The sequence below is a fragment of the Ceratotherium simum genome, chromosome 40, assembly GCF_057802395.1.
Source record: "Ceratotherium simum simum isolate JZ-2026a chromosome 40, ASM5780239v1, whole genome shotgun sequence".
Classification (NCBI taxonomy): Eukaryota; Metazoa; Chordata; class Mammalia; order Perissodactyla; family Rhinocerotidae; genus Ceratotherium; species Ceratotherium simum.
The window spans coordinates 1,147,870-1,174,707 of NC_141939.1; the positions used below are offsets into that span (position 1 = coordinate 1,147,870).

A 26,838-nucleotide genomic window follows, 5' to 3' on the forward strand; every position below is an offset into this window, starting at 1 on the left:
GGGACTAAAGGGCAGGAGAGATTCCTCCGCGAGCCGCGCCCTTTTCCAGCCCGCCGGGGCCTGGCGCGTTGCCTATTGGAGGAGACGGCACGTCCATCACGTCCAGAGGCGGGTCTCCACCCTTCTTGCGACGCGGCGGAGGTGGCCGCCTGATGGCGGGGACGGGCGGCGCCGGGGGCAGTTCAGGGAGGGGGAGGCGGCCGGCGGGCCCCGGGCGGTCCGCCCTCCGGGCCCCGGTGCTGGCGGGACGCTGCCGCCCAGATGTCCAGAGGTGCCAGGTGCACCGTACCCGATGCGCCCCTAAAACTGCATGGCGGCGATGGGACAAGAAAGAACACGCGGCTGTGGCGTGTTCTGTTTGGAAAAGCAAAACCGAACCTTCGTCGTTTAAGTCCTGGGGACATGTACTTCCTCCGTCCATGTTGCCGCGATTCTCTCTTTGTTATGTTGAATGCCTAGAGTCGCGTTTTGAATAAAATAGCTGACGTGCCTTTTTCTGATATTTAACGCTAAATGTACCCGATTATTAATAATAAAAGAAAAATAGCTATTAGGAGAAGAATATAAGCTTTGAATTATTTCGTAAAAAGATTTAGCGTTTTGCATGAAAAATATATAGAAATAGCTCATAAATGAAAACCAGGCATTACATTTCTTGACGTTTATGAGCGTGACCTTTAGAAATAGGTTTTTAGTGAGTAGTCGATGTTTTGTCCTATGGAGTATGTTACTTAGTTTTGAAGGAAAATTTCTTATTTTTTTTATTAAAAGGATGGACTTGTCCGTTAATCCTGAGTATGTGACTTCCTTTGTCTTTGCTTAGTAAATGCGTTTTGCTGTTGCATAAATGCAGTGCGTTCAGAAGCAATTGCAATGAGTAGATTGTTTAAAATAGAAAGACTTGAATGTGTACATTGTGTGGGAGATCAAGATTTGGCCATCCTAAAATATATCTCTTTACCTTGATTGTTTTCTCTGAGGGACATTTGACCTGCCCCACTAACTGCCTAAAGAATTTGACATGGTGGCTCCTTCCTGAAACAGATCTTCTATCATGATGGCTGTAAAGATAATGTAGGGTAGAGGTTATAATAGGAAAGGCACCAAGCCTCTTTTATCAAAAATTCTGTCTCTCCCTGACCATATTATCTATAGATGACCCTGAAAAGAATTGTCTTCCTGCCCTCTGAAGTCCCAGGCCACTACCCACCCCCAACACGTTCCTCGCCTTTAGCTGCAATACTTAAGCAAGCAGATTAGACAGAGGGATGAGTTGCTCATTTCTGAGTTTCTCCCATGTATACATGTTATTAAACTTGGTATTATCTTCTCCTGCTAACCTGTCTTGTTGATTATTTGGCCAGCCATAAGAACCTTAAGGAAAAGGGCAGAGGGAGATTCTCCCTCTTCCCCCCACAATTGAAAAAGAGAAAAATCGCACTTTCTTTTTTTTTTTTTAATTGAATGCAGCTGTTGACAGGACCGGTAGGCAAATAGATGATTCTGCAGGCACTGGCCACATTTCGACATAATACGTTTCTAGAAAACTTTCAAAAAACAGATCTATTTTCTCTGGAGTAACAGTAATTAGCATTTAGAGTTATATTAGCATCTCAGGGCTTTGTCTCTACTGTAACTGTTTTACTTACTACAGGTGTTACTGTAGCTAATTTGGATAGCCCATTTCTTGGAAGTTATCCAAAGGCATTTGAGGTCAACAGTTGTTCTCCTTTCTTTGGGCTTCTTTTTTCCCTGTCACCTATGTCTGGAGGCCTCAGGATCTCTTTCAAACCTTCTTCAGGGTCTGGTTTGTTATGGTGTGGAGCAATGCAGTTCTCCCTAGATGAAAAGCCTCCTTTCCTAACCCTGGATATGCACCACTTATGAAGTTTAATAGCTCAACTGTGGTGTCAGGCCCTGGTCTTCCTTTTGTAATAGAAAGGGAGTGAGCGTGTGTGGCTGGTAGGCAGGGCAGGAAAGCAGTGCTGCTTTGAAGCTGTGGGTTTAGAATCTAGTCGTGCCCAAAGATCTGTTAGACAAAATGTTTTTTTCAGTTAAAGGCTAAGCCCAACGTTTCTCAGCTTGTCTTTAACTGCCTCTGTTAAGAAGGAATGCATCCACCCCTGAGATTAAACTAGATCATTAGTTTTAAACTTGGTAGATTTTACTTGACAATGACATGTAGACTGGAAAAACTGCAGAACTCTGAGCACAGAACAGCTCTACCTAAACCTCTGCCCTAAGAGATGTCCATACTCTAGTATGACCTCTGGCAGCATTAGGCCATGTCCCTAGGATGACCCCAGCCCCGCATTAAAATGCCTGCCTGAAAATGCTCAATGCTACCAGGAGAATTACCATTTGTCCTAGCCAACACCTGATGTAGGCCTCTCACCTCCCTTTTTTAGAGCATTTACTAAAAGGGCTTACAATTATGCATTCTTCCTCTGTCTCTTTGAGATGTGTATCTCCTACAACTCAGGACTGTTTTTCTCAAAGATCTGAAAGCCATTCCTTTGAAATGTAACCATCAGGAAGGATGGGGCTCTGTCTCCCAGTCTCTGTAGGAGGATAGAATGCTAACTTGCGTAATTGCCGTGAGCAGACACAACTGACCTAATCGCTTTACACTCCCCAACCTTTTGTCATTTTGCACTTGCAGTGGTGGGGCGAGGGCTCTCACTCCCTCCTTCTCCGTTTAAAGGACCCAGTTAGCTCTGCACAAATCGGAATAGAGCTCAGCTCTTTCCCCTCAGTCAATAGTTACTGAATAAAATCTCTTTTCACCGCTTTAACTACTGTCTGGCTTTATCTTTGACAACCCCACCCCCAATGCACGCAAAAATTCTAACCAATATAAAGGTGCCAACGTTTCAATTTGCCAAATAAGGACATTAAAAAACGTTACCATGGTTATTTCATAGAAAAAAGGACGTTTTTAACACCAAGAAAGTAGAAAAGGTATGCTTATCATAAACCCAATTCCTTTAAATTGAATATGTTGAGCTTTAAGAAAAATTCATTTCATTGTCCTTGTTTTGCTCCAGATCAGTATGAGTAAGCCCTGGCATACCAGGATTCCCAATTATGGCAAAAATTTCAGTGGCCTAATGTGACCCAGGAGCAGCAGACCACTAGACATTCAAAGAGACCAGTCAGCCTTGGACAAAAATGATCTGCTGGTTGATCATCCTAGATGGAGGATTAGAGATTTTCTTTACCCTTCCTGGTAGCTTGTAAACTTCCTAAATGCTTGTGGGCCTGTGGGAGATCAAGAGTTGGCCACCCTGAAATATATCTCTTTACCTTGATTGTTTTCTCTGATGGACATTTGACCTCCCCCACTATCTGCCTAAAGAATTTGACATAGTAACTCCTTCCTGGAACAGATCTTCTATCTGATGGCTGTAATATAATGTAAAATAGATGTTACAATAGGAAAGGCACCAACAAGCGTATCTTTTCAGAAGTTCTGTCTCTCTGGCCACATTCTCTGGATGGCCCTGTGAGGAGTTGCCAGACAAACATTTACATTTATAAGGGAAATCTCCAATTGTAAAGGTATCTCCCTCTCTATATTGGGAAGAGGGGGGATGACCTCATTTCTAGAAACTTATCAATGTGAAAAGTGAGGCCTTAAATCTGCGTAATAACCTTACTCTTGTTTACTGTGCTTTAGTGGTAATCTCCTGTAACTGACTGCCCCCACTCCCAACATCCTCCTTTGTCATTGGCTGAACATGGTATTTTAGACAAGAATTCTGCTATTGTGTTGAGAAACGCAGTGTCTCTGCTTTCTCCCATGTATACATGTTATTAAACTTGGTATTATTTTCTCCTGCTAACCTGTCTTGTTAATTATTTGGCCAGCCATAAGAACCTTAAGGAAAAGGGCAGAGGGAGATTCTCCCTCTCTCCCCACAGGCCCTAGTCAGGGGGAGGGAGCCCCTGTCACAACTGTGTTTTCTGCCTGTCTACCAGGATAGGGACTTAGAGTTGGATTTAATTTGGAAAAAAAAAACAACCATGTAAAGTACACTTTGAGGTTACAAATGAATGCCTGCTTTATTCACATTCATTGGAAAGTTTCTGGATCTGGATATTACCCCACTCTTTGCAAAAGTACTTTCAAAAAGTTGCCTCCAAACAAGATTAAGATACTGACACAGTTGGCAGGCCCTATCTTCAGGAAAGGTTGGAGTGGCCCCTTCTCTATTCTTGTTCCCTGGCGACCTCAGATGGAAAAGGTCAGGACTGGTCCACAGTACACTTTAGGGGCCTGTCTCAGAGGTAAAATTTAGAGGTCAGTTATGTTACATCAGAACTTTCTTAAGCCTGTTTCTTGAATACTTTTCTCCAAATACTTCATTATTCTTCCCCAAAGGCGATGAACTCCAAGGCAGCTCTCAGCAATTGTAAAAGCATTTTCTGATAAAAAAAATTCAATAGTCTTTATTTTAGGTTATCACTTGTGTACATCTGCAATAGAAATGTGGAGTTTTTTCAGTACTAAGAGTGATATATGGTGAGCTATATATATTCCCCCCACCCCTACCCTCTTTAGGCTCAGAAGCATTGATTCATTCATTTGTTTATTCAGCAAGGATTTGTTGATCATGTCACTATGTTCGAGATACTGTGCTATTCTCTGAGCACAGAGTTGTTCATATAAAACTTGGGATGTTTATCCTCGTGGAGCTTAGAGTCTAATAATTCGTATTTGTGAAGCTTGCATTTACCAAAATGCTAATTGGGGTTAAGGGTGCTTACTTAAAATTGAACTTGACTGCAAATAATGAAAACCCAACTACACGGCTTAACTAAATACTGGTTTTGATTTTCTCTAATAGGGCCAGCCCCGTGGCTTAGTGGTTAAGTGCGCGCGCTCTGCTGCTGGAGGCCCCAGGCCCGGGCGCGCACCGACGCGCTGCTTCTCCGGCCATGCTGAGGCTGCGTGCCACATACAGCACCTAGAAGGATGTGCAGCTATGACATACAACTATCTACTGGGGCTTTGGGGGGGGGAAATAAATAAATAAAAATCTTTGGGAAAAAAAAAAAAAGAGAAACAAATTTTCTCTAATAACAGGATATCTAGGGGTAGGAGTCCAAGACTGATACAACTGCTCACAGAAGTCATTAAAAACACAGCCTCCTTCTAACTTCTTGCTCTGCCATCCATAGCTCACAGCTCTCATTCTATGGCTGATAAAATTCTGCTTCACTTCCAGGCAGCCTTTCCAAGCTCCAGGCAACAACAAGGGGAAAATGAAAAGCTAAAGGCAATGCCAGCTGAGTAGATTTCTTTTTTATCATGGAAGAAATGTCTTTCTCTTACACTTCTCTAACTCTTATATCTCATTTGGAAACATAAGGAAGAGGTTTTCCTTCTCTGTGTGTGTATGTACTCATGGATTCTTACTTTATTCTATGGATTGTAATTCATCACTATTTATTTTGATGCTCAGATTGTCCAGATTTGGCCAGTTGGGAGCCAAATCTAAAGAGCTGGCTCCTGTGTCCTTTTGACATGTTCCTGTTTTTCTTTGATCACTTCCTTACTTTCTGATGCAGTAAGATGCTCCAGGATCACATTGATCTTTACCATCCTCTGTCTCGGAACCAGGCATTTCTTCAAAGACCCCTTGTTCCTTTTAGCAGAGAATGGTGTTTAGAAACCAAGATCTGGTGCTAGATGTGCTCAGTGCTACTGCAGTGTCACTACTTCTTCTTTTTTTTTTTTTAATTTTATGTATTTATTTTTCCCCCAAAGCCCCAGTAGATAGTTGTATGTCATAGCTGCACATCCTTCTAGTTGCTGCATGTGGGACGTGGCCTCAGCATGGAGGCCAGTGCGTCCGGACAAGTGGTGTGTCCATGCGCGCCCGGGATCCGAACCCAGGCTGCCAGCAGCAAAGCGCACACACTTAACCACTAAGCCACGGGGCTGGCCCTATGTGTCACTACTTCTTGATCCTGTCTCAGGACAGAGCTGAGAAGTATATATATTTATATATATAAATACTTAAATATATACTTGTGTGTGTGTACGTATATGAACATACATATCTATATCTATCTACCTTCCTATCTAGATATAGAGTTAGATAGATAGATAGATAGATAGATAGACAGATAGATAATCTGTAATTTTCCATTCTTTTAATATTTTGGCCTAGATTTATTATCAAGGTTATGTTGACTTTATAGAATGAATTGGGGAATATTCTCTCTTTTTTTTTAAATCACCTGAAAGAGTCTGTATAAAGCTGAAATGTTCTGTTCCTTGAAACTTTAGAAGAATTTGCCTATAAAACTATCTGAACAAGGCATTTTCTTTTCGGGAAGGTTTTCAAACCACTGCTTCAATTTTTTTTATCAGTTATAGTGCTATTCAAGCTTTTTACTTTTTCTTGGGTCAGTTCTGGGGATTATACCTTATCTGTGGATTTATACATTTTGTCTAAATTTTCTAAGAATTTGCCTGTGCCATCAAAGATTTCAAATATATCTGTTAATAGTTTTCTACTATTAGTGTTTTAACCTCTATTAATTTGTAGTTATGCCCCCTTTTCATTGTAGTATTGATCAATCTTATCAGGGGACTATTTTGTTAGTTTGTTTTTTTTTCTTTTTGAGTTCACTTTTAGATTTATTGTGTTTGTTTACTATACGTCATTATTTTATGATTTTCTTTTTATTGTCTCTGTTTCATTAATTTTCACTCTTATCATGTCTCCTGCCTTTTTGGGGTTATTTATTGTTTTCTTTTCTAACTTCTTCACTCATTTTGATCTATCTTTTCTATTATAAGTTTTTAAGGCTATAAATTTCTTTTGAAAGACTGCTTGAACTGAATCCCCTAAGTTTTAAAATGTGGTATTTTAATTTTCATTCATTTTTAGTTATTTTACAATTTTCTGTATACTTTAACCTGTTAGTTACTTAGCAGTGCTTTTAACTTCTAGTTTAACTGTTATGTGGTCAAAGATCATGGTCTGTATAAGGCCTATTCTTTAAAATTTGCTGATGCTTTATGTACATGATTAATTTTCATAAATATTCCATGTGTGCTTAAGAAAATGTAAATTCTCTCATTGTTGAATGCAGAACTTTATGTATGTCCATTAGGTCAAGCCTATTCATTTCAAAGTTCTTATCTTATGTATCCTTGCTGATTTTTCTTTGTTTGCTTGATAAAACAATCAAGTAAAGTGTATTGAAATCCCTCACTATGATGTTGGATTTATCAATTTTTCTATAGTTGTTTCACGTTTTGCTTCATATATTATAAAGATATTTTATTAGCTGCACAAATGTTTAAAGTTGTTTTGTCCTCTTAGTAACTTTATTTTATTTAGTAACTTTCTATTCAGTAACTTTCTCTATTCCTAATAATGCTGTTTGTCCTAAATCTGTCTTTATTCATTTCTGATATTTATATAGCTATAGAAGCTTTCTTCTAGTTTTTGCCCAACTGGCCTTTTTCTTTTACTGTTTTCTCAGCATCTCACGAGCTCAAGGCACTGTGCTACCCTGACTTTAGTCTGGAGGACACCTGTGGCAAGTGTGGGTACAGTTACTGTTTGTCTAATGCAATGGTGGGGGAAGCAAGGGCACAATGAATTATTTTTTGTTTTCTCCTCCCACAAACCTCTCAAGGTGCCTCTTGTCCCAGACTCAAGACACCAACCCATGGATATCATTTCAAAATAGCACCTAGTCCCACAAACCCCACCATCACTCTTGGAACTCCAGAGGTTTCTCACAGTTTTCTGTTTCTTGTTACTTTGTTAACATTTTACTCTGTTTGCTTTAATGCGCTACTAGTTATCTGTTCTTCCCTCTATCCATCCATCAATCCATCTAATTTTTTGACACATTTAATTTTTTTCTGTGGCCGCTTTAAAAATTTTCTCTACTTTTCTGCAGTTTCACTGTGATATATCTAGGTGTGAATTTCTTTCAATTATCTTGCTTGGTATTTGTTGAGTGTCTTGATCTGTGGATTGATGTGTTTCATCAGTTCTGGAAAAGTCTTAGCCTTTTCTCTTCAAACATTTCCTCCACCTTGTTCTCTTTGTCTTCTCTTCATGTGATTATGATTAATTATATGTTAGACATTTTGATCTATTACTTGTGTTTCTAATGCAGTAATCTCTTTTGTAGATTGCTTTTTTTTAAAGAGGAGGACTCTTTGTGATGTACTCTGGATAATTTCTTCTGACTTATCTTCCAGTTCACTAATTTTCTCTTGAACCCTGTCTGGTTTTCTATTAAAAACCGTATTATTAATCAAGGTTCAATCAGAGAAGCAGAATCACTAGGAGACAGATTTACAGGGAATTTGCCTTATACAGGCAAATAACTCTAATCCTGCTATTATGGCAGCTGTTTAAAATAGTCTCTGTAAAGCTCTTGCCTGAGGCTGGAGCTTAAGATCTACAAGGCAAGCATTCAGGAAGGGAAGTTGGATATAAAGTGAAGGAGAGTGAAAACGAACTGGAACCCCTAACGACAAACTAGAACCTGTAGGAGTCTCTCACCACACCCAACTTTTATGATGTGGGTGTTCTACAGGAGAATCTTGTGCCCTTTTTCTTGGGGCTAAACATATACCTTGCCCAGAATTTGGAGAAGCTGAAGGAAGATCTGGGGGTAGGTGTCAGCTGAAGGTCAACAAGGTGAACTAGCAGATAAATGGCAACATGCACGAGTTGCAACAGCATCTGTTCCCCTTCACTGACATCGTGAATATAAAAATAATATGGCTGCTGTTCACTTCCACCTCCCAAACTTTGTTAAAAACCTTTCTTATAGCCCACCCTAACTGGAAACATGCAAGGATAGGACTCCTGGAAAACATAGTGTAGTCTAGCCAAGATGACACATTACAAAACCACCAAATGCACACTTTTCAACTAGGCACCCATAGGTACCTCTTTAACTCATCCTTATCTTCCAGAAAAAAGACAATAGCAAAGTCATGCCTCTACCTATCATGATGCAGCTACTGCAAATTCAACCAAAAACATGCCAATCCTTTCCCCCAAAAAGGATAAAAATCTCTTTTCCATCTTCGGGTGATGTTCATTCTTCTTCTAATTTTTCGTTTAGCTCAGTCGCACTCCTCCTTTCAAATCCAATAACCTAAGTAACGAAATATAAAATTAACTACTATTAACACATCATGTGTTAGATGCTAAGGGAATGGGAGAGGGGAAGATTATTATTATTTATATTGATATATATATTTCACATGCACATATGTGTACACATATATATTTATATCAAATTAAGGATGAAATAGTCATAACTATTACAATCATTTTTGCTACCGGTCATGTGGTTGTAGTTGGTTTATAGCTACCTTCTGCTTCCACCCTTTGCCGTGTTCCCTTTGTCCTCAGCTAGTCTTGGCTCCTTCTTGGTGGATAACTCAAGCTTTCATTTCTGAAGGATTTGGGCCATTAGCAGTGCTGCTTGTGGGGTTGTTGTTTCCTGCTGACTTTAGTCACAGGACATAGGATTACTTAGACTCCCCACAGGAAATCTCCTGCCTTCTAGACATATTTTTTCTTATCCTTATGTGTAGCCAGGATAACTTGATAGTTAAGATTAATCAACCCAGCCAGTATAATAAGCCCCTTCTGTGTCTGTTGATTCACTGGCCTGAGAAGCCCTAAGTGGCCAAATGGCATTCTCAACTTCAAGTTTAATGGAGTCATTGTCATGTTCTTTGATGCAAGTATTTCTACTTCTGGGATTAATAACTCTAGACCAATGGTTCTCAACTGGGGATGACTTTGCCCCAATTTGGGAATGTCTGGAGACATTTTTGTTTTCACAACTGGGGAAGGAGTGCTACTGACATCTAATGGGGAGAGGCCATGGATGCTGCTAAACTTCCTAAGATGCACAAGACTGCCGCCCACAACAAAGCATCATCCAGCCCAAAATGTCAATAATGCTGAGTTTGAAAAACTCTACTCTTGATCCGCAGAGCCCAAAGTTGTGGGGATGGGAAGCAAAAATTTGGCTAGAGCATCAGTAGGGATAATAAAGAGAGGCTCTATTACCATTTCCATGGCTTGATTGCCAGACCATGAATCCTGGCAGTGGGAGAAACAGGACCATAAGTTGATTGCTGATGTGCAGCATATGTCCACAAAGGATGCACTTTGCACCTAACTAATACAGTAACTGAGTTTTTTTGTGTGTGTGTGTGAGGAAGATCAGCCCTGAGCTAACATCTGTGCTAATCCTCCTCTTTTTGCTGAGGAAGACTGGCTCTGAGCTAACATCTATTGCCAATCCTCCTCCTTTTTGTCCCCCAAAGCCCCAGTAGATAGTTGTATGTCGTAGTTGCACATCCTTCTAGTTGCTGTGTGTGGGACGCGGCCTCAGCATGGCCGGAGAAGCGGTGTGTCCGTGCGCACCCGGAATCCGAACCTGGGCCGCCAGTAGCAGACCACACGCACTTAACCGCTAAGCCACGGGGCCGGCCCCAGTAACTGAGTTCTTAAGAGGCCATTCCACCATTTTATCATGCCAGTTGCTTTCTTTTTTTATTGTGGTAAAATATATATGACATAAAATCTGCCATTTTAACCATTTTTAAGTTACAATTCAGTGGCATTCATTACATTCACACTGTTGTGAAACAATCCCTGTTTGTTTCCAAACTTTTTCATCACCCCTGACATAAACTCTGTAATCGTTAAGCGATAATTCCCCATTTCCCCCTCCCAGCCCCTGATAACCTCTAATCTATTATCTGTCTCTATGAATTTGCCCATTCTAGATATGTCATATAAGTGGAATCATACAGCATTTGTGCTTTTGAGCCTGGATTATTTCACTTAGCTTACTGTTTTCAAAGTTCATCATGCTGTAGCATGTGTCAGAACTTCATTCCTTTTTATGGCTGAGTAATATTCCATTGTATGTATATACCACATTTTGTTTATCCATTTATCAGTTGATGGACACTTGGGTTATTTCCACCTTTTGGCTCTTGTGAATAATTCTGCAATGAACACGAGTGTGCAAATATCTGTTCTAGTTCCTGTTTTCAATTCTTTTGGGTATATACCTAGGAGTAGAATTTCTTGGTCCTATGATAATTCTACATTTGAGCCAGCTGGTCTATAATGATAGTAACATCGCTATCCATTGCTGTATAGCAAATTACCCCAAGACTTTGTGGTTTAAAACATGAACACTTATCTTTTTATATTCTCTGTGGGTCAAGAATCCAGGAGCTACTTGGCTAGGTAGTTCTGTCCCAGAGCCTCTCATGAGGTTGTGGGCAAGATGTCTTCTGGATTGACTAGTGCTGGAAGATCTGCTTCCAAGGTGGCTCACTCACAGCTGGCTCTCCACAGGCTACATGCGTGGTAACTCACTTCCCTCCAGGAAAGTGATTCAAGAGACTAAGGCAGAAACTGCAATACCTTTTATGAGTTAGCCTCAAAAGTCAGGCACCATCACTTTTGCCACATTGTATTTGTTAGAAGTGAGTCACTAAATCTAATCCACACTTAAGAAGAGAGGAATAAATAAGGCTCCACCTTTTGAAGGGAGAAGTATTAAAGAATCTGAACACATTTTAAAACTACCACACTATCTATTGAGTTTTTAATATCAGTATCATATTTTTTATTTCTAGAAGGTCTATGTGGTTCTTTTTCCTGCTTTTTTTTGGTGAGGAACATTGGCCCTGAGCTAGAGTCTGTTGCCAATCTTCCTCTTTTTGCTTGAGGAAGATTGTCACTGAGCTAACATCTGTGCCAATCTTCCTCTATTTTGTACGTGGAATGCTACCACAGAATGGCTTGATGAGTGGTGTGTAGGTCCGTGCCCAAGATCCCAACATGCGAACCCCAGGCCACTGAAGCAGAGTGTGCGAACTTAACCACTATGCCACTGGGCCAGCCCCAATGTGGTTCTTTTTTAATTCCTCTATGTCACTTTTTATAGTTTCCTTTTTATCAGTTGGATATTGCTGTATAATAAACTACTTTAAAACTTAGTAGCTTGAGGGCCAGCCTGGTGGCTTAGAGGTTAAGTGCGTGCGCTCTGCTGCTGGCGGCCCGGGTTCGGATCCTGGGCGCGCACTGACGCACGGCTTCTCCGGCCATGCTGGGGCCGTGTCCCACATGCAGCAACTGGAAGGATGTGCAGCTGTGACATACAACTATCTACTGGGCTTTGGGGGAAAAAAAAAATTATAAAACTTAGTAGCTTGAAAACAACCATTTATTTAGCTCACTATGTTGTGGGTCAGCAATTTGGACTGGGATAATCTGGGAGGTTCTTCAGTTTTCCACCGGGATCTGTCACATGTCTGGGGGCAGCTGTGTGTTGGCTAGGTGGCTCTGCATTCAGGAGTTTGCCGGCTGTTGACTGGATGTTTTTGCTCTCCTCCATTTGTCTTATCCTCCACATGTCTCTGGCTTATCTTCAGCAAGGTGGCCTGGGCTTGTCCGGGAGAAGGCAGAAGTTCAAGACAGAGAGCAGACACATACAAAGCTTCTTGGGGCCTAGGCTTGTGAACGTTTTGGATATAGGGAAGGATGGAGAATTGGGGCCATTTTTGGAATCGATCTACCAGAAACATATGTAGCCTTTTATAGTCTTTATCTGAAAATGGTAGTATATGATGCCCTTGCAGGTCAATTTTTCTTGTTTGCCGTTTTTTACCCATCAATTTTTTTTTTTTAGTATAGTTTTCTTTTTTTTTTAATTTTTATTTATTTATTTATTTTCCCCCAAAGCCCCAGTAGATAGTTGTATGTCATAGTTGCAAATCCTTCCAGTTGCTGTATGTGGGAAGCTGCCTCAGCATGGCTGGAGAAGCGGTGCGTCAGTGCGCGCCTGGGATTCAAACCCAGGCCGCCAGCAGCAGAGCGCACGCACTTAACCGCTAAGCCATGGGGCCGGCCGTTTTACCCATGAATTTAATTTCCTTTTGTGGCCTGGTTATCTTGTGCTGTATGCTGGATGTTTTATATGAAAAAGTATGTATGACAATAATTTGAGTTCTGTAATACAGTACTTTCCTCCAAAGAGGGGGTACTACCTTAATTCAATTCAATTTTCCTCTCGGTTTTTAGTAACCATTCATGTACGAAAGAAGGTGATTGTCCATAATATAAACAACAGGGGAAAGTACAACTTCCCTGGGGAAGATGTCTGGCTTCAAATAACTCCCCTTCAGAGTGGGTTCCCTCTGCTGGATGCGAAAAGGTCGCTCTGGGTATGGGGGAATCTACAAATTCATTATTACATTTTCATAATTAGAACAAAGAATTTCCTTTCACTTGTCTGTGAAGTGGACCCTGATTTATGCAAGGAACCAAACAGTCTCTCACTTATAGAAGCAAGTCAGGTTCTCTGTCATTGGCCCAACCTACCGTTTGAGCCTTCCTTACTACTATAGCTCTACACTGGCGTTACATTAAGCAAAACTGAACAGATCCCTGTTTTCCAAAAGTGTACTCTATTTTCCCGCCTTGATACAATTGTCTCCACTTGGGATGCCCATTTGCCCCTAACTTCATCTCTTCCTATGGAAATTACTTCAAGACCGAGCTCAAATACACCCCTTTCGGGAAGCCTTCCCAATCAATGTGCTTTTTTGCTTTTCTGAATCCTCTTAGCCCTTGGTACTTTTTAATGGACTTTCTTCCTTCAAGTTATGCGTTTATTTGAATCTCCTTAGGTCGTAGAGACTCTACAAGTCACATAACCTGTTCACACCTTTGTTCACTCGCCTGAAAAACGTGGAAGGTAATAATACACATCTTACAGGGCCGTTGTGACGCGGGCTAGGTGAGCTAAAATGCAAAACGATGACTTTTGTGATCACACAGTCAGCGCTCACATAAATGTTAGCCATTGCCACCACTCCTCAGAGACACGGTGATTTCCATGGAACAGTTCTCACTGAATTGGAAGAAAGGAGAATCCGAAGGATTAAGCTTAAAAACCCTTCTAATCATTCGAGATAACGGACCAAAGAACGCCCCGCAAAGCAAGGAACGAGTGCGGAGCCTGCGCAGAGCCGCAGGAGGACTGGGGCAGAGCGGGCGTGCGCAGAGCGGGGCGGGGCGGCGCATGCGCGGGGCGGGGCGGCGCATGCGCGGGGCGGCCCGAGGCCCTGTGCGTCGCGCTGGGTGCCTCCTCCTCACGCTGTGGTTGGTGCTCAGTGGCTGTCCCGCTCTCCACAGGATGATGGATTTTGAGAATCTTTTCTCCAAGCCTCCCAACCCGGCCCTCGGCAGAAACGTGGCCACGGACTCTGACGAAAGGTGATCTCCCGTCCTTTCATGCCTTGAGCGCGGGGGTCCCAGCCGGGTTCCGCCCCGTCGTGCCTTGTGGAGGCCGCCGGGCCACGCCGCGAGGTCCCGTGGGCAGTGCGGGGGGCCCCGGGGCCGGCGACGCTCGGACGTGGGGAGGTCGTTCGGGGCGGGGGTCGGGAGCCGGAGATGGGGTCCAGCTCCGAGCCCGCCGCGGCCGGGGGTGCCGGGAGCCTGGGCGAGCGCAGCGGCGGGGTCCAGGCGGCGATGGGGCGGGGGAGGCTCCGGGCTGCCCCCCTTTCTCTGCGCTGCGGCCCCTCTGCGCCGGGCTGGGGCCGCCCGTGTGTTCCCACAGCGCTGGTGCTGCCGCCAGGCCGAAAGCTCCCGGAGGGCAGAGATCGTCTGTCATTTCTGCCCGGCACGTGCTGGGCGCTTTTTTGTAGCCGAGACGAAAGCCTAGGTTCATTAAGCGGTGAAGGATAAATAGTGAATCGTGCTCCTTTAGGCCACTGATTTGCATCGAAAGACCATCGTAAAGCAGCAAACACCGTTTGGATATAATATTTCCTTCAGATTGAAAATGGCACTGAAACTGTTGACCAAATGGCGCTGATTTATTGACCTCATACTTGGAGACGTGTGTAGTGTAGTTTATTTCTACGCAGATATTCGTTCCCGTTCTTTTGTGAGTTTGAATTGCTGAAAACCATCTTTTCTCCTAACGCTAAGTCTTTCCCCCCGGTTTACCTAAGCGGAAACCGTGACACAAATCCTTTGTTCCTTTATTTCTCTCATCCCTGATATATCTTATTCTGGTTGATTTTACTTCTCAATATCCCTGTTCACTCCTCTGCGTCTTAAATACCGGAATTGAAGCTGTGACCTTAATTCAGGTTACCACCAAGAGCTTCACTACGTGGCTTTACCTGAAATATGTTATTTAATCTTCACCACAACCTTAAAGAGATGATATCCTCATTTTTGCAGATGAGAAAATTGAGGCACAGAGAGGATAAATAACTTGTCAAGATGACACAGTGTAAGTGGCACAACTAGGATTAAGTTACCCAGACAGTCTTATTCCAGACCCATGATTTCATCACCATACTTCTAACGCAAAATGACTAAAATAAAATAAGACCTATAAGTATTGAAAAGAGACAAAGACCCTAATTACTTGCAGATGGTATGATCAACTACAAAGAAAAACAAGAGGAACCAATTAATATACTATTAAAAATAACAATAAGAGGTGAATTCTGAATGCAAAGTGAATCATCATAGAAAAGACAATAGCAAAATATAAAAACCAAGTAGCAGCTATCAAAAATTTTACTGAACTACATAAAAGACACTTTTGGATTTTCGTCCAAGTGTTAGGTGAAGAATGATATTGGAGTATAGTGAACATCTGTGAACTGTGCCTCGTTCGTGTCCTTTGCCCATTTTTCTCTTCCTTGGTCTTTCTCTTTAAAGTTTTAGGATCTCTAGTCTGCAGATATTTTACCCCCAATTTGTTATTTGTCTTTTGACTTTGTGTATGGCGTTATTTTCAATGCATAAAAGTTTTTTGTTTGTTTTAAATGCAGTCAAATGAGTCAATCTTTTATGGTTTCTGGGGTTTCCCCCCCCCCAGTAATTTTATGATGGGACTACTGATTTATTGAGCACCTGCTATGTAGGGGACACTATTCTAGGCCTTGGGGATATAGCAATAAATAAATAAAAGAGATAAAAATCCTTGTACTCATGAGATTTAGATTCTTGGTGCACAAACAATACATAAATATATAGTATATCATCTAATGATAGGTGCCATGGAGAAAATGAAAGCAGAGTAGGGGGAGAAGAAGGGAGGATGAGATGATAGGGAGGCTATGGATATTTTAAAGAAGGTGGTTAAAGCCTCACTAATAACATTGATAAGTAACATTCGAGTGGAGACCTGAAGGAGGTGAGGGAGGTTGATATCTAGCGAGGAGGGTGTTCCATATAAAGGTCCTGAGGTGGTGAGCTTGGTGTGATTGGGTGGTGGGACTTGAAGAGAAGTAGGACTTGAGAGGTGTCGGGGACGGGGTGGGGGAAGCAGAACGTGTAGGGACTTGTAGGTGCCGTAATAAGGACTTGGGCTTTTACCCTGAGTGAGATAAGAGGCTGTGGGAGAGTTTTCAGCAGAGAGTGACATTTCAGCAGGGTCATTCTGGTCGTGTTGAGAGTGGAACGTAGAGGGGCAGGAATAGCTTGGATCGTAGTGTTAGTGGCAAGAAGTGGTCAAATATGGACATATTTTGAAGATACACTAGATTTCCTCACAGATGGGATATGAGAGAGGAGTCAAGGTCAACTTCAAGGTTTTTGATCAGTATCATTAGAAGGATGGAGTTGCTGTTTAAGAGAGCAGGAGGATTAGATCAAGAGTTCATTTTTGGATATATTAAGATTACGTCTAGTAGATGTTCAGGTGGATATGTTGAATAGGAACTTGGCACTGGCTGCTTGGGCTCAGATCTCAGTTCTGCCATTTACTAGGTCTGTGACAAGTTACATAAGCTTTCCATAGTTCAGTTTTTTCATTTGTTAAACAGGCCTTTTAACAACAGTATGTATGTCATAGGGTTGTTGTGATATGTATAACGTGCAGGGAACAGCGCCTGGCACAGAGTAAGCATAACGCAAGTGTTAGCTGCTGCTGTTATTGCGGTTGTAGTCATTATTGCTCTGTCTAAGGAGAGCTTGCTTCCTACTGCATAAGATGATGCATTACTGAAAACTAGAGCAATGAAGGTGCACAGTGTGTGTTTTATTGGCTCCTGAAGTGGTGGCTTTCTGTAGAAGGCTCACAACTTGGTACCTCCTCTGATGGATGTGACTCTGAAGCTCTGACTAGGGACAGATCAGTGGTAAACTGCTGAATTGGGTGAAGCTATGAAGCTTGAGCTCCTCTGTAACTTTGAAAGAAGCACAAAGTCACTATTCACCTTCTTGTGCTAACAGTGCTTTCCATTGGTAACCTGTTCTTTTGAGAATGTACGCATTGCCTGGTCCTTGCCTTAATCTGGCATGTAACTCGTATCTTAAGCTTTTATTCAGCAGTCACTCCTTGCTGAGACACAGTTGTCTTATTTTCCGTCTTTATCTTTTTGGGGTTCATTTTTAGTTTTGCTGGACTAGCCAAGGAATTCTCTCAGACGATGTCTGTGCATGTTCAACTTCTCAGTCCTTGTGAGTCTGAAAACAGCTTTTCTTTTTCATCTTCCCACTTGAATATAAGTTTGGCTCTCTCCTGACCTTGGAAGTTGCCCTGCCTTCTACCTGCAATACTCTTCTCCCTTAAGTTCCTCTCTGTTTGCTAACTCTTGATGTCTTTAAGGTTCAGAAAACCTCTGGCCCCCAAATCTAGGTTACATGTTCCTCATATATGCATCTACACTCATCACACTATATTGAAATTGTTTTATTTCTTTCTCTCAGGCGGATAGAAAGTTCTCAGAAGGCAGGGACGAGGTCTGTCTTTTTCATTGTTGCATCCCAGGATTTCAGGCCCAGACCCTGGTGTATGGTAGACATTTAGTGTTTGCTAGTGGATGGAATGATGAATGAATGGATGATTTGTATAGCTGCTAATACTTGAACATTAAGGTTATGTAATCTAAAATTTCAGCTTTACTGTTTGCTTATAAACATGTTGACACTTACTGCTTATCATAATTTTGTACATTATTTTTCTGGAGTATTTGGAGTAGAATTTGAATTTGGAATTTCTTTGATGGCAAGTGGAAGATAAGCCAAAGCAGTGAATTTTAATGTTATGGCATGAACCCTTTTCAGGTTGAAAAAACCCTTTTGTGTTATTTGATATTTTTGCTACAGAATCGATGATGAAATAGATGATACAGAAGTTGAAGAAACACAAGAAGAGAAAATAAAGTGGGAAGTAAAACTGGAGTGTGAGCAAATTCCCAAAAAAGTAAGATTAAGTTGGCATATTGAAAAAATAGACAGGATTGGGTGTGAGAGATTTATTAGGGATCCTTTATTGTCTCACTTTAGTCAGCATTTGAGACCCAGTTACTTGTATCGAGGAAACTTGGTTACACTTTTGAAAAAATTTATCATTCAAGAAGTTTGTTGTCATTTAACATGAACTATTTTTAGTGCATTGCTTTTTTGGGGGTTTTCTCTATTTCTGAAATGGATTGTAAACCGTTTCAAAAACTTCTTTCTTTTCAAATTAGATCAAAATTTTTAAGGATTTTGATTTGCTAACTTAACTAACCGTAGTGATTTGTAGCTTAAAGCTTGTATTAGTTTGCTAGGACTGCCATAACAGAGCACCACAAACTGGGTGACTTAAACAGAAATTTATCGTCTTGTGGTTTCGGAGGCCAGAAGTCCAAGATTAAGGGGTGTGGGTTGGTTCCTTCTGAGGGCTGTGAGGAAGAATCTGTTCCATGCCCTCGGCTAGCTTCTGGTGGTGTGCTGGCCATCTTTGGTGCTCCTTGGCGTGGCTTCCAGAAGCATCACCTGGATCTTGACCTTCATGTTGGAATGGCGTTCTCCCTGTTTGCATATGTGTGTCTAAATTTCCTCTTTTTATAAAGACACCACTCGTATTGAATTAGAGCCCACCCTAATGACCTCATCTTAATTAATTTCACATGCAGTGGCCCTATTTCCAAATAAAGTCACATTCTAAGGTACTGGGGGTTAGGACATCAACATGAGAATTTTGGAAGGATATAGTCAAACCCATAACAAAGCCAATATCTGCTCCTCTCTTGTCTCTTTTTCAACTTTTTATTGTGAAATTTAACACACTACAAAAGAATGGGTTCGAATTGGCAGTAAGACTCACAAGACACAAATAGGCTATAACATGACTTTTTTTTTTTTTTTTTTTTTGGTGAGGAATATTAGCCCTGAGCTAACATCCATGCCAATCCTCCTCTTTTTGCTGAGGAAGACTGGCCCTGGGCTAACATCCGTGGCCATCTCCCTCCACTTTATATGGGACGCCACCACAGCATGGCTTGACAAGCGGTGCATCGGTGCGCACCCAGGATCTGAACCCCAGGCTGCCGCAGCGGAGCGCGCGCACTTAACCGCTACACCACTGGGCCGGCCCTAACACTCTTGTACTTAGCTTTGTAAAAGCATACAGGACAGAAAAATACGGCAGGTACAGCATCTTCATCTCCTCGGGAAGCATCTCAGCTACCCAAGTATATAACTTTTTTTGCCCTTTGGGGCATGTATGGCTGCTGTGGACAAGAGCTGAGGTTAACACTGAGAAACTGCAGCTTGGATGTCCCACAAATTTTTTTATACTATTTTAGTCATGTAGGCCTCACTCCTTCATGCCCTCAATATAAAGTCCCCCAATCCGTGTATAACCCCATACAAGAGATAGGCAGATACAATATAATATAATTACTTTAAGTAGTTTCCAAGAAACAGTATGGTGAGAAGGTCGTCACCTAGATTATTCCTAAGTAGGCTTGCTTCAGCCCAAGCTCTTTGCTCACAAGTGCGTAAAACATAAATGTATAGTGTCTTAGCTAATTAAAAAGAGAGCACCCAGGTAAACACTTTGCAAGTCAAGAAAGCACATTACCCACAAAGTCTCTGATGCCTCCTTCCTCAGTCATATCCCCTTGTTTCCTCCTAGAGACAACTACAGTCCTAACTTATGTACTAATCACTTCCTTGATCTTGACAGTTTTACTACTGATGCTGTCATCCTTAAGAATACAGTTTTTCTTGCCTATTTTTGCACTTTGCAGAAATAGAATAGTGTTGTTTTTGTTCTTTTCTGTCTTCTTTTTCTCAACATTATAAGATTATGCATAGTGTGGTGTATGCTTGTTCATTTTCTTAGCTGCATAATATTTCATTATTTGACTACACTAGATTCTATTGTTGGTAGACATTTGGTCTGATTCCCATTTTTAGAGGTTATGGGCAGTGCTGCTACATTCTTTCACTTATATCCTGCTGTGCATACTCTGCATTTAGCTAGGGGAGGAGCTGCTGGGTCTTAGAGAATAGACATCTTTACCTTTACCATAATGCCACACTGTATTTCAGAATGGGTCTACTGATTTTTATTCCCAAGGCAATGTATGAGAGACTGTATTTCTACTGCTCCACACTTGATGTTGTTACCTTTGTTACTTTTTGCCGTCTGGTGAGGTATGTCATTGTAATTTGGTTTGCATTTTCTTGATTACTGTTGAGATGGAGCATCTTTTCATGTTTGTCCATTTGTATTTCCCTTTTTTGTGCCTGTTCAAGTCTTTTTTTCCTTTTTTGTTTGTTTGTCCGTCTTTTTCTTGTAGTTCTTTATTCTGGATATAAGGGGGTTTTCCTTTCATTGTGGATTATGTGTTGCAAATATCTGCTCATTTTATTGCTTTCTTTCCACTCAACAGCATTTTTTGATAAAAAGTTTATAATTTTAATGTACTCAAATTTATTAGTCTTTTCCTTTGTAGTTAGTGCTTTATGTGTTTTATTTAAATATCCTGAGATAATAAAAATATTTTCCTAGAGTGTCTTCTAAAAGGTTTATTATTTTGCATTTAGCATTTAAGTTTATAATCACTTAAATTGAATTTATAATCACTTAAATTTATAATCACTTTAAATTGATTTTTGTGTATAGTATGAGGTAGAGGGGACAAATTCTGTTTTACCTTTTTTTTTTTTTTTTTTTCATTATCATACATCATTGTTCTATGGTATCATAAACCATTCGTTGGGGGAAAAGAACTGTCTTTTCCCTCGCAGGTCTACAGTGTCACTGTTGTCAGAAATCAAGTGTTCGTGATCAGATGAGTCTGTTTCTAGACTCTGTTCTCTTACACTGGTGTATTTGTCTCTTCCCCCAAGACCTCACTGTGTTAATTACTACAGTTTTATAATGAGTTTGGATATCAGCTAAGCAAGTCCTCTCACCTTGTTTTTCTTCTTTAAGTGTCTTGTCTATTCTTAGCATTTCCACATAAATTTTGGAATCCCTTTGTCAGGTTCCACAGGAAATTCTGGTGGGATTTTCATTGGGAATCCATTGATTCTATAGATCATTTAGGGGAGAATTGACATCTTTAAAATATTGAAGTGTCCAAACTTGAGGTCCTCTTTAATTTCTCTCAACAGTGTTTTATAGTTTTCTTTGTAGATGTCTTACATCTTATATACCTTTTGTTAAATTTATGGCTGGTATTTGATGAGGCTACTGTAAATTACATCTTTTTTTAGGTATCGTTTTCTGACTGTAGGTTTCTCATTTGGCTCACATACACTGTTTTATAGGAATGCATGGGATTAAACTTTTGAGTTCTTGTTAACATGTCTGAACATATCTTGAATTTATCCTCATAGTTGATAGGTAGCTAGGCTGAGATAGATTTAAGTTTGAGGTTATTGCTCCATTTTCTTTTACTACTCGTTGTTGCTAATGTGAAGTCTTGCCAATCTACTTCCAGTTCCTTTGTAAGTATCCTGAAATCAGGAGTCAGTAAACATTTTCTTTAAAGGACACAATAGCAAATATTTTAGGCTTTGCAAGCCAAGAAGCAAAATTGAGGCTGTAATGTAGGTATGGATATAATGAGAGAGAGAAAACAAATTTCCACAACTTTCAAATTTAACACAATAATGATCTGTTTTTGTAATACAGATTTACTAATGAGAAGAATGGGATTCTCCTTTTTGGGATAATAATTTGTTTAATTGGAGTTCAAACTTAGTGTTCCCTATCAAAGTTGATTGCAAAGATTCATCTCTTAATGCCGATCTGTAATTAGATTCTATACATTTCATCTTTGAAGATGTCTTCTCACTACAGATAGGTACTGCTGAATACTCTTACCAGTTCACCAGCATGATTTTCATTGAATGTATTCATTGCTTGAAAGGCATTTATAGGATTTTATTAGATTCTTCTCTTGAGATTTGTCTCTTAGCATGTCATTACGTTGCAGATTCATCCCTTTCAGTTGAGGGTTAGGTGATAACTTCTCAGTTGCACAGTTAAATGGATTTTGAAATGGCAGTTTCCTTTGCACCTGCGTTCAAGTCTGAAAAACTCGGCTGGAACTGTAGTTTGAGTCTGGAAAATATATCTGCTGCAATTTGTGTGAGAATGGAGATCTTGCTTCTTGTTTTATCTTTGGACAGCACAGTGATATTGAGCAGAATCACTAACATCTGTCCACTCATCAAGAGCCAAGGAAAACCACTTGATATAATTTGTCTTGTTTTTTTAATTGTCTGTTGAAATTTCTCCAGATTTCCTCTTGTCTTTGAGAAACTTTTCTTGCCAAAAGGCCAATTGTCTTAACTTCATTTTCTCTGGAAATTTCTTCAAGTGCTGTAATCAAACATGATTTAATTAACCCACCATCCACTTTCTTTGCTTGGCTAACAAGTGAGCCACTCAGAAACTTAACTTTGCAGCCTCTTTTTCGTTTTTTATTTTTGTAAAGAAATAATTCTGTGATGATATATTTTGTGTAAATTTTCTGGTTTTTCTGACCATTGCTTTCCTGTGAGTTGGGACTGTTGTGATGAATGCTTAATATTGTAATGTCAACATATATTATGTTCTTTCAGCACTCCTGTAGTACCATTACATAATAACCATAATGCTTTGCCATCTAATTTGATAATAAAATAATCCACACTTCAGTGTGCCTTAAATACGTGACATTCAAAGTCTTCTTTTCATGTTTTGACCTGGTAGATGTACACTGGTAATGAAAAAAAATGTCATGGCTTGGTGATACATGAGATACTCAAAATGCTGTCAAGTTATTACCGTTATTGAAATTTATAGTGCACTGAGCATCAGTGTAAAGTGATGAGAGCGCCAAAGCCATATATAATCTCTTTTGCAACTGCTCAACTCTGCTGTTGTATTGTGAAAGTGAGTGAGCATGGCTCTGTTCCAATAAAACTTTATTTATGGATGCTGATATTTGAATTTTATATAATTTTCATGTGTCATGAGGTGTTATTGTTTTGATTTTTTTTCCAACCATTTAAAAATGTCAAGACCATTAGCTTGCTGACTTACAAAAACAGGGGCAGGATAGATTTGGCTCTTGGGTCATAGTTTAACGACTCCTACTCTAGATTTTTATCACTTGCTTGTGTGTTCCTTCATTGTCCCTTGATTTTAAGAAAGGCCTGGAGAGTTGATGGATGTCCTTTGCTGGTGTGTTGGTAGATCTGTGTCTATAGGCCTTGCTCTAAATGGGACGCCTGATTGGGCATTCCGTACACGGGTAGGCTGTGTGGAAACATAGGTTTCCAGCAGCATAGTAGTTCTTAACCTTCTTTGTGCTGGGTATCTCTTTTGGCAGTCTGGTGAAGCCCATGGGCCCCTGCTCAGAATAATGTTTTTAACTGTATAAAATATGTTGGATTACAAAGGAAATTGATTTTATTGAAATACAGTTATCAAAATATTAAAAAGCAGGGGGCCGGCCGGGTGGCATGGTGGTTAAGTTCGTGCACTCTGCTTCTGCAGCCCAGGGTTCGCGGGTTCAGATCCCAGGCACGGACCTACGCACTGCTCATCAGACCATGCTGTGGTGGCGTCCCACATACAAAATGGAAGATGGGCACAGATGTTAGCTCAGGACCAATCTTCCTCAGCAAAAAGAGGAAGACTGGCAGCGGATGTTAGCTCAGGGCCAATCTTCCTCACCAGAAAAAAAAAAAAATATATATATATATATAAACAAGCAAATGCGGTAAGAGTAATATGTTCTTTATTAATGCACTAAGTAATAAGATCCAGCAGTAGGTCTAATTATTGTAATTTTGACATAGTGGTGAACATAAAAGATATTTTGAGATCTGCAACAACTGTAATGTGATATATGAAGGTACCTGTGATTTCTGTTGGTGACAGTCACAGGTGCTGCTGATACTAGTGTGGTTTGTTGCCAGTGTTCAAAACAGAAGAAAATGCTAAATGTCAATTTAGAGGTTTATGAAAATATGATGTGATTTTTCTTCCCATCCAAGTTCATTGAATTCTTTCCTTAGATCCTTGAGGGAGGGTTTCTGGACAGCAAGGTAACAACCCCTGTTGTAGGGTGAGTGGGTGGAGTGTTTTTCTGGTGGGGGTTGCTCCCAAATGCCAGAATGTGGATAATTTCACTCTGGGGTCTTAGTACCCACACAAAAAGACTTGGCTTTTATCAGACATTTTATTTGTTTTCTTTGGAGAACAGCCCTCTCTTTTTACCCAGGGTAAATTTCTGTTTAATTGTGTTCTGGTGAGGGGTGGGGCAGAGAGAATTTGTTCTAACAGTTTTGTCTGTTTTTATGTAGAATTTTAATTCATCCCTATTTATAGCCCCATCTCTCACACTCCAACCTAAGCCCAACCTCCAGATTATAACTTGCTTTTTATCAAAAATTTGCCAAGAATTTGTTGAACTCTTCTCAATTACTGATGAATGTACTTCATGCCCCCCCCACACACACTATTATGGAACTATTAAATTTTACATTTCTATGCTTGTATTTCTGTGGAATCTCAGGACGCCATGCTAGTTCAATAAACCATCTTGAATCAAACGCAAGAAAATCTTTTACTTAAAAAAAAAACTTTATTTAGATTCCTTTATAAAAGGGAAAAAATGTTGTAATATCATGTTTGTATGCTTTCTAAATTACATCTAAATTATATAAACATCAAAGCAATGAGTTTATAGCTAGCCGCATGAAGAAAAGTATTTAAGCAATCATTTGTATTTTGTGCATTTTGGTGCACTCTGAAAAGAATCATATCAATTAGTAAGAATCATCTCTAATGTATAATAAAACAACCAGTTTATGATTTGTCCTGGTTTTATTAATGTTACCAAGTCATCTCATCTCTTCATTTAATACAGATAAATCAAACACGTTATTACTTGTAGTAAAAGAGGTCTGCTTCAGTACCGTAGGCCTGTATGTTTTGTGCAAGGAGGGGCATTTAATCACTCATTTGGATCCTTGTAATATTTTCATTCGGACACACTGCATAGAATCTCATCTCTGTGTGTTTGACTAAGCTAAACTTCGTGGGAGTTGTTGCGTATTTAATGATTTTTTGGTGTCCTGTGCCTACTAAATAAAATTAAATGCCAAAACCAAGGTAAACATAATAATTATCAGAGGAATCGGCCAACATTTCATAAAGGACAAGGTAGTGCGTCTGTTCGACTTGGTGAGCCATATTGTCTCTGTCACACTAAGCAGCCATAGATAGTACATAAATGAATGAATGGGTATGACTGTGTTCCAGCAAAACTTGGTTTACAAAAACGGGAGGTCAGGAGGACATTTGCCACCCCTGACCGGAAGTTATGTTTACAGGTTTGTTCTATGGTATTAGTTGGAAAAAAGTGCTCTTTCTTGAGGACTTGGAGACGAGGAACTTGGTGGCCTGAAGATTGTTAGGTTGGTTGGTAGTCTTGTCTAGTCTTGTCTGGTGTCATGAAGATAAGGTATACAGTGAGGCCATCATCAGGTTAGGAAACTTTCTCAGCTTGTTGGGATTCTTCCAGCAGGGAGCACATTCATCTTCTAGGCCTGTGATCAATCAGCTGGTGGTACGACTCCTAGCTTTGTTATTAACCATTTGAGGTAAACCATTAAATTGGACCACCTAGTATATTTTATAGTAGTGATTCTTCTGTTTTGTTTTTTGTTTGCTTGTTTTGAGTTTGCTGCCTTCATCAGTTATGTGAAAGCGGATAAGAGACCAGGCCCCAAAGCATGCTCTGGAGCAGGATCACTGGCCAATTTGATGATAGATACATCATCTCTTCCTGACATCAAAACAGGAGCCCTTTGACACTCGGGCTTTTATTTTTTAAATAAACTTTTTTTTTTTTTTTAAAGATTTTATTTATTTATTTTTTCCCTCCAAAGCCCCAGTAGATAGTTGTATGTCACAGCTGCACATCCTTCTAGTTGCTGTATGTGGGACGCGGCCTCAGCATGGCCGGAGAAGTGGTGCGTCGGTGCGCGCCCGGGATCCGAACCCGGGCCGCCAGCAGCGGAGCGCGCGCGCACTTAACCGCTAAGCCACGGTGCCAGCCCTTAAATAAACTTTTTAATTGAAATGTGTCATACATACTAATTATAATTATTCAGCTTGATACCCCTGTATCACCAAGTATAGACACCTGTGTAACCAATACTTGGAAATTTTTATACACAAAGTGCTTTAAGTTGTCTGCTGTGATCACCTCAGGCTGCTCAGGGCCAGCTGCCATACCTGGGTTCCTGTTCCAGTGGGTGCCTGTGTTTGCACCTTTCACCTTGTGGCAGCTCCAACAACACAGTTAGAAAACAGTTTCTGAAAGTGAAGTTAACTTGATTGCAGAGAACAGGGAAATTCTTTTTTCCTTGTCATCGTTGTTGCCCCCTCCTCTGCCCACCAGTGCTGTGAGTTAAAGGAAAAAGAATAGGCTTTGCTAACTGTGATATATAGTGGCTTTTCAGTTGGACAATGACAGTTGGCTTG

At 40.6% G+C, this 26,838-nt stretch overlaps 1 protein-coding gene across 3 annotated transcripts in view; it reads left to right on the forward strand.

Moving 5' to 3' along the window:
- Positions 1-14,161: 14,161 nt before the first annotated feature.
- The window catches only part of ZC3H8 (zinc finger CCCH-type containing 8), a 30,825-nt gene continuing 18,148 nt past the window's right edge, over positions 14,162-26,838 (forward strand). For 2 of the 3 annotated variants that reach the window (XR_015550310.1, XM_004435785.3), the window contains exons 1-2: positions 14,162-14,315; positions 18,174-18,270. Coding sequence is in view for 2 of the 3 variants with exons in the window: in XM_004435785.3 (XP_004435842.1) it covers positions 14,236-14,315; positions 18,174-18,270 (177 nt within the window). In the remaining variant the exon portion in view is untranslated. The remainder of the gene's footprint in view (positions 14,316-18,173; positions 18,271-26,838) is intronic. The other variant, XM_014791609.2, reaches the window with a different exon arrangement.